This window comes from Ovis canadensis, chromosome 4 (genome assembly GCF_042477335.2).
Source record: "Ovis canadensis isolate MfBH-ARS-UI-01 breed Bighorn chromosome 4, ARS-UI_OviCan_v2, whole genome shotgun sequence".
NCBI classification, from domain to species: Eukaryota; Metazoa; Chordata; class Mammalia; order Artiodactyla; family Bovidae; genus Ovis; species Ovis canadensis.
Window position 1 is genome coordinate 118,526,635 of NC_091248.1, and position 12,626 is coordinate 118,539,260.

Below are 12,626 nucleotides of genomic sequence, written 5' to 3' on the forward strand. Positions count from 1 at the left end.
GGAGGATTATTCTAAGAGATGCGCATGGGGCAGACTGGAAAAGGGAAGACTAGAAGGGGGAACACTAGAAATAAGGCCCTTGAGAATAATTCAGGTAGAGGAAATTGACTTAGAAATCAACAAAATAAGTTCAAAAAGCAAGCCAGTTGTATAACAGATTCACGGTGCTGTACAGCAGAAACACAAGCAACATTGTAAATCAACTACACATCCCAATAAAAATCTTAAAAAAAGAAAAGCAAGGGGGAAGAATCAGCAACACCTGGAGACTGTGGACAAGGAGCGAGGGAAAGATGTGGCAGCAAGTATCCTTAAGGCTGTGAGCCTGGGGCTGATGGTGTTGCCACTGACAATTCAAGCCAGCTCAGGAAATGTGAGAATTAGGGCTCAGTGGAAATTCTCAGTCACTTAATAAGACAGCCCCTTAATGAATAAGGATCAAAATGTGTCTTGACGCCTAAGGTTACCCAGAAATGTTTCAAGCAACTTATTAAGCAAGACCAGAAGGAGAGTATGTGGGAAGTAGCTTTGCCAGAACTGGGGTGAGAAAATGAACTCTATTACTTTGGGCTGCTGGCAGGATGTTGGGGGTGATCACCAGGCAATTTAAGATTGGAAAATGAGTAATAAATAGAGGCTAGTGAGAAAAATCTGGTAGTCATCGGGAGGTTTTAGGAAAATATGAAGAAGTGAACCGTGTAAAAGAAGTACCAGAACAGGCACGGAGAAAATTAAACATTTAAGTTCTACCTCCCATGTGCCTTGCACTGTAGGAGAGGATTTTTCAAAATGATGAGAAGGTAGTCCTGACTTGCTAGAGTTTTGCAGACAGGTGATGACAAAACTAAAAATAGAGTATGAACAAGTGTCTGGAACACAGAAGATGAAACAATTTTGTCTGGAGAGTTCTCTTAGGATTGAGGATTAGGAAGAAAGGGGGGGAATCAAAATGGAGAGAAACAGAATTCAAAGAATAAGAAGGTAGTTACAACATCAAAAGTAGAGAATGAAGATGGTCAGCTTTGATCAGGAAGCAATGGCAGGGAGAATAGCTTCAATGAAGATTTAAGATTAGAAGCATAAAAAGCTGAAAGGGAAAGATGGAAGTTGTCTTCAATATATCAAGGGAAAATATAGACCTGTCTTGCTTTCAGTTCAGTCGCTCAGTTGTGTCCGACTCTTGCGACCCCGTGAACTGTGTACCAGGCTTCCCTGTCCATCACCAACTCCCAGAGCTTGCTCAAACTCATGTCCATCGAGTCGGTGATGCCATCCAGCCATCTCATCCTCTGTCATCCCCTTCTCCTCCTGCCTTCAATCTTTCCCAGCATCAGGGTCTTTTCCAATGAATCAGCTCTTCGCATCAGGTGGCCAAAGTATCGGAATTTCAGCTTCAGCATCCGTCCTTCCAGTGAATATTTAGGACTGATTTCCTTTAGGATTAACTGGTTGGATCTCCTTGCAGTCCAAGGGACTCTCAAAATCTTCTCCAACACCACAGCTCAAAAGCATCAATTCTTCGGCGCTCAGCTTTCTTTATAGTCTAACTCTCACATCCATATTTGACTACTGGAAAAACCATGGGTTTGACTAGACAGACCTTTGTTAGCAAGGTAATGTCTCTGCTTTTTAATATGCTGTCTAGGTTGGTCATAGCTTTTCTTCCAAAGAGCAAGTGTCTTTTAACTTCGTGGCTTGAATTTAATTTCACTGTTGTTTTGGAAGGGAGAATCAGGACCACTGGAAGAACTGTTAAGACTTTCGCTCAGTAGAACTCATTTTCTATTGAGAGCACTCCCACAACGAATGGCCTCATGTGGGAGGGCCTGGCTGGGGGGCACATGGGTAGAGCATCCACTCAGAGAACTGATGTGCAAAGCAAGGGCGAGAGTCTCACCAGAGAGGCCCAGAGAACTGACAAACTGGGGTGGGGGCAGGGCGGGGGCGGGGGGAGATGGAGAACAGGTAATCAAAAGGAGTGGAATTTAGAGTGACATTAAGGCCTCAGTTCCTGTGCAGAAGAGAGACTTGTCCAAGCAGAGACCCTCTGGACAGTCCTGATCTTTCAATGAAGCAGGCAGGCTGTGGTGATAAGAGGCTGGTGGGGCGGGGATGGGGGCGGGTGGGTGGACTGAGAACTTCTGAGAGAATGACTAGCCAGGAGGGTTTCAAAGCCGATGGATGTAAAGTAATAATGAAATGAAGTGCAGTGGGCAGGGTCTTTGGAACTTTGTCTCCCCCTGCTGAGGCCAGAGGTGTGAGCAACTGAGGCAAAGAAAGGAGCCCCCGAGCAAAGAGCAGTCTCTTTGGGGGGTTGGGGAGTAGAAAGAGGAAAATATAAATGCTGATTTTCATAAATCGCCTTATTAGTTAGATCCTGCAGCATGAAGTGAGGTGCTGTGCCAAAGCCAAACAGCAGACACACGTGGGAAGGGGGCCAGTGCTGGTCATCCCTGTGGGCCACTCTTGCTAATGTTTTTTGGGACTTTCCTGGTGGTCCAGTGGTTAAGACTCCACGCTTCCACTGCAGGCGGATGGGTTCGATCCCTGGTCAGGGAACTAAGATGGCTTAAAAAAAAAAAATCTTGCTAGGCTTTTCTCTAAAAGGCTCTTCTCTTAAGTAACCCATCCCTTTATCCAGACGCTGTCTCAACAGCCTCAAAGTGACTGCAGAGACCAAGAGCGGGAGCTTTGGTCTTAATTAAGGGTCTTTCCCTCAGACATGGCACAGGCTTGTTTGGAATTTTCAAAGCTCTAATAAATTATCTTCTCTCCAAGACCTTGTTCACAGAAATCATCATCTTTAGGCGAATCGACCTAGTAATGCAAACAAGGACGAAACCTCTCTCACACCTGGGGGCACATTTGGGGACGAGTCTGCCTGCAGCCTCTACTTCACTCACTGCTCCTTCCTCCCCTAGCCCCACCCTCCTGGTTCCAGAGCAGTCTCTCTACCTTTTGTAACCTCTTTAACATCTTCATCCCATGCAACAAAGGCAAGTTATGTACGCTACTCCTTAGGTATTATTTCTTTTAATGGAATCCACAGCAATAGTTAGGTTCCTGAAACTCTATGATGAGCCTCAGAAAACAAACAAAATGCTAAGTAAATAAGCAAACACGCATAGACACATACAATCGTATCCTGATGTCACTCCTTGGGGCGCGGTGATAGCTATTAAACACGCTGAGGGCCTTAGAAGCGCTCAAATGAAAGGCTTTACCTAAATTCAGTTATCCTATTACAATCCACAAGAACATTTTCACCCAAAGGGGTGGCATTTTTACGAGTATTTCACTGATGATGAAGTTATGGCAACTTCCTTGGGCTTCAAGGGGATTTAAAATGGTTGCAAATGATTTTACTTGTTACCTAATTTCGGAAAGGACAAAAAGGAAAAATAAGCTATTTCTTTAATCGGAGGGCAGTGGCAGATGAGAAAAAGCTGACTCATGGCACTTTAGATGCAAGACCGTTATTCAAAGCGAGTTAAACATTCATTAGCAAGAAGGGTGCAGCCGAGGCGCGGGGGCGGGGGAGGGGGGTGGGCGCGTCCCTGGTGGGTCAGTGGTAAAGAATCCGCCTGCCAGTGCAGGAGACGCAGGCTAGATCCCTGGTCCAGGAAGATCCCACGTGCTGCAGAGCAACTAAGCCCATGCACCGCAACTACTGAGCCTGTGCTCCAGAGCCCGTGCTCTGCAACGAGAGGAGCCACCGCAGTGAGAAGCCGTGCACCACAGCTAGAGAGCAGACCCCACTGCTGCGCCTGGAGAAAATCCCACGCAGGAAGGAAGACCCAGCACAGCCACAAACAGATAATCCTAAGAAAAGAAAGACGAGTAAGGGGACTCCCTGGCGGTCCAGTGGTTAGGACTCAAGAGTTCTCACCGCCAGGACCCAGTTTAATCCCTGGTTGGGGAACTAAGATCCCACAAGCTATGCAACTTGGCCATGAATGAAGAACAAGGTAAGAGTAGGGACCGTGGTCAAGACGAAGGGGCAGAGCTGGCTCAGGTGGGCACGTGGCACTCCACGGCCGAGAGGAGGGAAGACCAGAGTCTGTCGGGTGGGAGATCTTCCCGAGCCTCAGGCGGAAGGACCAGGAAAGAGGGAAGAGATGCTCTTTAAAAAGGCAAACCTGGAGCGCGGAGGGGCACTCAGCCCAGCAGCAGGAGCGAGGCGACAGGCAGTTTTAAGACAAAGCTTCGCAGCGTCTGGCCGGCCTCTCACCTGCGGGACTGCAGCTCAGAGGACAAGAGCTTTAGCACACCATATACCTTGGAAGGAAGCCTAGGACAAGATTCAAGTCAAACGAGAAGAGGACGCGTGGCATCACAGAAACCAACACTGATGTCAGAAGACCTGGGTTCTGAGTCAGTCCTGCTGTCCGATATTAGATGTGTGTCCCCGGGCAAAGCCATGAGCTTCTCGGAGCCTTAGCTCTCCAGTCTAAGGACCAGATCCATCCCCTCCTGCGTCACAGGGGGTAGGACACAGCGATGGATAGGAGGGCACCTGCAAAAGTCGTGTGAAGGAAGGCAGGCAAGGAGGGAGGGAGGAAGGAAATGAGGCCAGGGAGATGAGAAGCTGAAAATAAACAAATAAAAGAGGTGCACACACATGAAGCATTGTTCTGGTGATGGTGGGAAGACCACACCCCTGGGGCTTAAGCACAGAATGCCCTTTCAAATGCTAGTCTTGACTTACACATACATTTGTATATAGTTATATGCGTGTGTGCAGTTGAAAGTACCACATAGTTTTATTATATATATACATAGTCACCTAGAATTATTTATAACACATATATAACAATTTAATTTGTATTATCTGTGTTCACACATATAAATTTCATACAGAATCTGATTTATTCTGGATATATGCTGAAACAAACTTGGTCACAGGAAATGATTGGGGCATTTATAGAAAAGCAAAAGGAAGATGGGGCTTCCTTGGTGGCTCAGACAGTAAAGAATCTGCCTGCAGTGCAGGAGACCAGGTTTCGATCCCTGTGTTGGGAAGATCCCCTGGAGAAGGGAACAGCTACCCACTCCAGTATTCTTGCCTAGAGAATCCCAGGGACAAAGGAGTCTGGCAGGCTACAGTCCACAGGGTCACAGAGACAGACACGACTGAGTGACTAAGCGAACACACACACACACATGGGCACACACACACACGGGCACACACACACGGGAACATGAACACATGGGAACACATGGGAACTCACACACGGGAACATGAACACACACAGGAACATGAACACATGGGAACACACACGGGAACTCACACACGGGAACATGAACACACACACGGGAAGGTAAACCAGCTGTCTTGATTAAATAGCTGCTGCAACCTTGGACATGGAGTTGACTCTTTCATATTCACAATGTAATTGAGGAAATGACAACTTAACCAGAAACAATCAGAGAATAAAATAAGGCAGTAAAACCACTCAGCCCGGGCAGACTTCATAGTCTACCTGCAATGGCTCAAGAAGTTCAAAGGAAAGAAAGAGCATTAGAAGGGGGTAAACAGGAAAAGCTCCATGGAGATTAACACATACACAGAACTATATATAAAACAGATACTCTGGATAGCACAGGGAAGTCTACCCAATATTTTTTAACAACCTATAAAGGAATAAAATCTGAAAAAGGATACACACACACATATAGATATAAAACGGAGTCATTTTGCTGTACACCTGAAACTAATACAACATTCTAAATCAACTATACTTCAATTTAAGTAACCTGGCCATTCACTGCAGGAAGCGGTATCCTAGTTAAAGCAAGAGGAAGGGCAAGGTGCAGGGTCAGGAAGACACACCCACTAGATGCCCTTTCCACTCTCATTTTCCTTCCACCTTTTCCAACATGATCAACATTTACTCAGCACCAACCATGCAAGAAACTAGGCATTGGGAGAAAATGACCAATAATCTCCTTGGAGAGTCAGATATAAAAATAGGTAAGCAGCTAAGCACCAAGTAAGTAATCTTACGCTCACTACCAAAAAAAGGCGAGACAGTGGATGCTAGTAAGGCTGGCTGGGAAGCTGTTCTTGGACCACATGTTGCTTGGCCAAGACTTGAAGGAAAAGTAAGACTCAGAAAACAGAGAGTTAAAAAGAGGTATTATGGATACAAAGTGTGAATCAACACAAGACGTTAAGCACTACAGTGTGAGTATATCAGTAAATACTGAACTGTACACTTAAAATGGTTAAGAGCATACATTTTATGTTACATGTATTCTATCACAGTTAAGCTTTTTTTCATCTAAAAACCAAACCAAAAAACTGGTACTTCCTTAAAAAAAAAAAAAAAAAGACATAAATACTGCCATTTGTAGCCAACTAATAGATGACTGGGCTTCCCTGGTAGCTCCGCAGTAAAGAATCTGCCTGTCAATCCAGGAGACACAAGTTTCCATTCCTGGGTTGGGAAGATCCCCTGGAGAAGGAAATGGCAACCCACTCCAGTATTCTTGCCTGGGAAATCCAATGGACAGAGGAGCCTGGCAGGCTCCAGTCCATGGGGAAGCAAAAGAGTCAGACACAACTTAGCAACTAAACAACAGTTAAGATGACCAGTCTGATTCTGTAGCAAGTTCGTGTAGAGGGACAGTGGGAGATTCAATTAAGAAATAGACAGAAGCTGGGCTGTGGGAAACCTCGGGCAAACAGGTACACCCGATTCTCTCAACCAAGGTTTCTAACTTTGTGTTCCAAGGATTGGCTTCAAGTTTTGGTCCCCGAACACCCTGTAATAAGTCTTTTTTTTCCTCTTTAATAATTTTGCTTTTACTTTTGGCTGTGCTGGGTCTTCGTCACTGCGAGGGCTTTTCTCCAGTTGTGAAGCACGGGCTCCGGGGCTCACGGGCCTCTGCGGTCGCAGCTCTAGAGCACAGGCTCTAGTTGTGGCGCACGGGCTTGTCACTCCACGGCATGCGGCACCTCCTGGATCAGGGGTCGAACTTGAGCCTCCTGCATTGGCAGGCAGGTTGTTTACCACTGAGCCACCACGGAAGCCCCCTTGTAACAAATCTTGAATGTTTGATCTGGGGAGAGGGTACATGTGTTTTGGATTCTCAAAATGGCTTCTGACTTAGGAAAATTTGAAAACCATTCATGAAGGCAATTGGCAGTGTGGTCTGGGTGGGGACAGGATGGGGACTGAGGCTACATAAGTTGAGCTCACTTCCCTTGAGACTTGCTCTTAACTAAACACCAGATAGTATTATGTAAACAGGTGCCATACCTCTCTTTAGGACTTAACAGAACTATTGTTAGGATCTAAGAACAGCTCTCTGGGAAAGCTGGTGACCCCTATTACAGAAACTAGCAGAAGATGAACAGAGAAGAGAACCCAGTGAAAAAAAAAAACAGGCGGTAAGGAGATTCAATACATTGAAATGCCGTAAAAGCCAAAGGGAAAAAAGTCCTGGAGAAGACGAAGGGGTTACCGGCATCAAGTTTAAGAGGAGGATTAAGAAAGGAATGAGAAAAAAGAGATCGCTAAGTTCTATGACATCCCGTTGCACTGTTTCTGTAGTGATACAAAAAAAAAAGGTCAGAAGTTAAGGGTAAGATATCCAAACTAGAATACTTGGGAGAGCAGAGAGGCGCTGTTAATTATGACATCATTATGTCAGAGCATCAGATGTAAACCAGGACTGTCCTGGATGAATGGAAATACAGTTAGTTCCCTAGTTGAGGAGGAAGTACAACAGCCAGGAAGGCAGCAGATACCATCTGTTAACGCAAAGGACTTGGTCTTGAAAAGGAAAATAGGACATAAGTCAGAAGAATTAGTCGGGATAAGAAAGGGCTGTGTCAGCTACCTACGTGGGAGATGGGAGGACGTCGAAGGTTGAAAAGGAGAGGGAAGGAGTGGACAAGAACATCTTGTACCCTCTGTCTCGCTGAACATAACACACAAAGGGGTGGGCCCTCAAGACACTTGTGAGTGTTGACCGTGGGGACCATCCTCCAGGAAGCAGCAAAGAAAGCCGGAGTGGAGAGGGGCCCTTCTCCCTTTGAAATTATAAGGAAGGAGAAAGGGCTTCCCAGGTGGTGCTAGTGGCAAAAAAAAAACCCTGCCTGCCAGCACAGGTGATGGAAGAGACGTGTGTTCGATCCTTGGGTCGGGAAGATCCCTTGGAGGAGGAAATGGCAACCCACTCCAGTATTCTTGCTTGGAGAATCTCACGGATAGAGGAGCCTGGTGGGCTACAGTCTATGGGGTCACAAAAAAATAGGACACAACTGAAGCAACTTAGTATCCACAGAAGGAGAACAGAAACCACCACGCGACCAGAAAAGGCAGGCCAGAGCATCCTGTCAGAGATCGAGGCCTCAGAGAACGCTTTTCCAAACTACCTTCATGATGGCCTTTTCCTCAAGGGAAAAACAGCAAGAACGTGAGGTCAACTCTTATGAGTTCTTTAAAGCTAATCCGCACGTAGACTGCCAGAACCAGAACAATAGGCAATCTACCCGTAGTGCAAGATATAATTCATTCAATGCCAAGGAGTTATTTTATTTATAATTTCATTGCAGGTACAGCTTGGGGGCTACAGAGAGGTCAGAGGAACACTCGTCCAGCTAAGTTTAAACTGGGGCAAGAAAACAATGGTTGGTGTCAGGATACGAAGGTGTGACCACACTGATTACATGGCAGGGGAGAGGAAATTCTCTCAGCCAAAGGTCACCAAGAGGCTAAATAACCAAAACGGGCTTCACCCACAGACGATTCTTAAACTACAGCTAGGCCACTCATCCAAACAGCACAGGCCTGCACAAAGAAGGGGAGGCTTTTTCAGAGGGCAGCAGACATAGGCCTGTACAATCCGGCAGTCCAGCGGGGTCAGTGGCTGGTCAGCAGGGGACACTCAGGAGCACGAACTCTCCAGGCATGAGTCACATTCTACAATGCGGAGCTCAGAGTATAAAGAAAATAACCAGACGGACAGATATTTATTATAAAAGTCAATTTATTTTCCCTTTCTGTGTTTCAAAAGTTTCCCTTTCTGTCAGTAATGAGCAGTTAACTGATTGGAAGTCTGCTTGATTAAATAACATTAACAAGTTCATAAACACACATTTGAGAGTATAAAGCAAGAGGTTGAAAATTTTCCCCTAACTCCATGTAAATTAGGCAGCCCTCAAAATTGCACATTTTTCGCCTGCTCACTTTCATAATTTAAAATATATATACAGGATGACCTTAAAATATTGATAATTAGTATAGAATTCACAGCCTTGAAGATGTATATTCTACAAACATCTAAAGAATAGATATCTAGATACCTCTCAGGCCCTAGTAATCCACTGTGATTCAACATCATGTACTTCATGCATAGAAGGCCAAATGGTCTTTCCTTGTTCTCTAATTCTAGTCTTCTGCTGAGGTAACGCAAGGAACCCGGGTATGACAGAGACCAAGCCTCTGAAAATAGGGCTAAGCCAACTGGCTTCCTAGTGGATCCTAAAAAGTTCCCAGAGAACAAGCCTGGGATTGAGTACTTCGGTTATAAATTACATCCTGGAATGTTCACAACTGAGGTACCTCATGGTCCTTGACAGGAAGCCAAAAGACTTTCAGGAGTTGAAGGTAATTCTGAACGAAGGTGGAGGAGAACAGCTGACAATCACTGGAAGATATTTCTGCTTCCGGAGCTGATCGACTTCAGAGCAGACACAAAGTAACTGAGCCACTTGGCACGTAGTGTGACTTTTCCCACTTAAGAGTTTAACTAAGGGATTCTCTGTCCAAGACAGGCTTACGCTGGACCCAGCTGGAGTGCTGTACCAGGATGTGATGCTTCAGAGATGAGCTGCTCTCTGTAAACTCATGACCGAAGCAAAATGCAACGATCCTTTCTATTCGTGGAACGTGTCGTTGCTACAAACCGGGCACGACCGCCTCATGGTCACTTAGCTTTCCAGACAAGGGTCCAAGTTCAATAAAGCATTTACGGTTAAAAGGATGAACCTCCACAGGCCAACAGAGTTGCTGGCAGATTCACAGGCCATTCGGTACATTCACGGAACAACAGCGATAAATAAAAATCATTAATTCCTGTAGTGTAGAAAAAGCCACCCAGCCTTCAACTGGTCAGCATCTCCGGGGGCTGACACTGCTGAAAGAGGCCCGACAATCTGAGGTTATGTTGGAGTTAAGACAAACCCAAAATAGGGTGAATTAAAAGAAGTAAGAGTCCGGACGTTCTTTTGTGGGCACCAGTCAGTCACTCACTCAATATGCGAGTTTGTCGTCTTTGCATAAGGGAGCATGTTTCCCTCACTATTAATGGTGAAATAAACAGAACTGTGCAACTTGTCTGTGAAGAGAAAAAGAGCATTAAATGTGCAGTGATAATTTAATTCTGTTAGCGCTTCATCGTTTGAACATAATAAGGAATTTGGACTACATTCTTTTTGACTTCGTACAAAGATAACTCAATCTTTAATGAAACAGAAAATGATTTTGAAAATTACAGTTACTGTAACAAAATACTTAATGTAACATTACAGTCTCCTCAAAAAAAGAACCTAATGAAATAATTTGCTATAAGTAGAGCAGAGAATTGATACTGGAGCTCAGATTTCAAACAGCGTTTCTTCCTACAGATTCTGTTTTCCATGACAATTTCTGGTATGATCAGACCAGCAGGTACATCAGGAGATATCTCCCTCTGCTTAGGGCGGATATCAGAAGAGGAACACAAGAGTTATAGGGCCAAGCCTTTAGGAGCCAGAAACCAGTGAAGCTAACGGAAGCATCCTTTGTGATAGCAGAGAACATAAGCCTTAAGGCTGCTCCAGGGGATTCCAGGTGCTGAGCTGTCTCCAAGGCCCTTTGGACAAGGCTGGAGGACAATGTCTGGACTTGGGCGATGGAGGCTGCCTCCAATTAGGATACTCTCAACTGAGGGGAAGGATACTAAATACACCCTCTGGTGCACGAAGCTGTCACCAGACTCTCAAGTAGACCAGTCTCGAGCACTGTCTCAATAACGTGGTAAGAACACGTCACGTGCTTATTCAACAGAGAGCAATGTTTTGAAAGCACAAGGCCTTATTTTGTATTGGCTGTTTCCCAGAAAATACAGAGTTCCAGCGAAGAATATCTAAGGTGCAACAGATATTTTCTCAAGAGACTCAAGGTTCATTTTAGAACTTGCACGCCACAGTGTTAATTATAGTAATGCTTCTTTTTTAACCCTACGTGGTTTGGCATACACATTTCCTTCAGAATTCCCAAATTATATTTAGTGACAGAGAGTACCCCGGAAGAGTACCCTGATTAACAGTTGCAGATGTAAGTCTCTCATCATTTTTTCTGGAATCATGAATGACAATACTCATTAGACTCAGGTCAAGGGCAAACGTAACAGCCCTTTCCTTCCTTGAAAAATGAATGTGTCTTTTAGAATAGGAAGACGCTATTTTTCACAAAAGAATCTTTAAAAGCAGTCAGCAGTGTTGCTGGCTTAAGAAGTGATTTAACCTAACTGCAAGAAGAAATGAACTACTGACACATCCAACAACACGGATGAACTGCAGAATGCTTATGCTGACTGGAGGAAGCTGACAAAGACATGGAGTGTATGATTCCATGCGTATGAGGCGCAAGAAGATGCAGAGTAGTCTACAGCAACAGAAGCGTGGGCCAGCAGTTGCCCGGTGGAGAAAGGTGGGATGGCGAAGAGAAGTGGGGCACAGGCATGACACAGGGGCCGTGAGGAAACTTTGGGGAGTGACGGACACTTCCTGCCCTGATCCGGATAATGTTTTCACAGGTGTGTATGGACATATGTTAAACCTTCCGGAATTTTATATCTCAAATGCATGCCATTTGTTTTAAGCCAATTATTCAACAACAAAAAAGACTACTCTGAATGTTAAAACAAACAAACAAATAAAAAAACAAACAGTGATTTAAGTAAATGTTTTGAACTCATTTACTTTAAAAAACTACTAGCTAAAGACTGCCCTGTTGGACTAGTGGTTAAGAATTCACCAGCCAGTAGAGGGGACACAGGTTCGATCCCTGATCTGGGATCCTACATGATGCGGAGAAAAAGGCTGGGCACCAGAACTACTGAGCTTGTGCTCTGCAACAAAGGAAGCCACTGCAATGAGATGCCCACGCACCACAACAAAGAGGAGCTCCTGCTCACCTCAACTAAAAAAAGCCCACGCAGCAGAAGACCCAGCACAGCCAAAGATCAGTAATAAAATAAATATGTAAATCTTAAGGGAAAAAAACTACTAGTTTATAAAAAAAAAAAAGAAGAAGAAGAAGAGGCACATACTTACCATAAGAATGAAAAAGTAGAAAACCCACATCCATCCCAGGTTGTCCTGGATCAAAGACACCAAATACTAAAAGGGAAAAAAAGAAATCACAATATAATAAATTAATAAAATGAAGTGGCTAAAAAGTAGATGAAACATGGCTCTTCTAGAAAATGAGAAAGGAGTCAGGGTGTGTATAACGTTTCACAGTTTTTAGTGCTCCTGCATATGCGTGCTCCTAATTAAGCTTTACTGACAGCCTTCGTTTGGTAAGCTGGCAGAATCCAAATAAAAAATGGAATGGAAGGCCTAAGTC

General features: G+C 44.7%; 1 protein-coding gene across 1 annotated transcript in view; it reads right to left on the reverse strand.

Moving 5' to 3' along the window:
- Positions 1-8,982: 8,982 nt before the first annotated feature.
- The window catches only part of SLC37A3 (solute carrier family 37 member 3), a 49,426-nt gene continuing 45,782 nt past the window's right edge, over positions 8,983-12,626 (reverse strand). Inside the window, exons 14-15 of the mRNA XM_069588553.1 lie at positions 12,332-12,397; positions 8,983-10,350 (exon numbers count right to left, since the gene is read on the reverse strand). Of these exons, the coding sequence (XP_069444654.1) occupies positions 10,258-10,350; positions 12,332-12,397 (159 nt within the window). The 3' untranslated portion in view covers positions 8,983-10,257. The remainder of the gene's footprint in view (positions 10,351-12,331; positions 12,398-12,626) is intronic.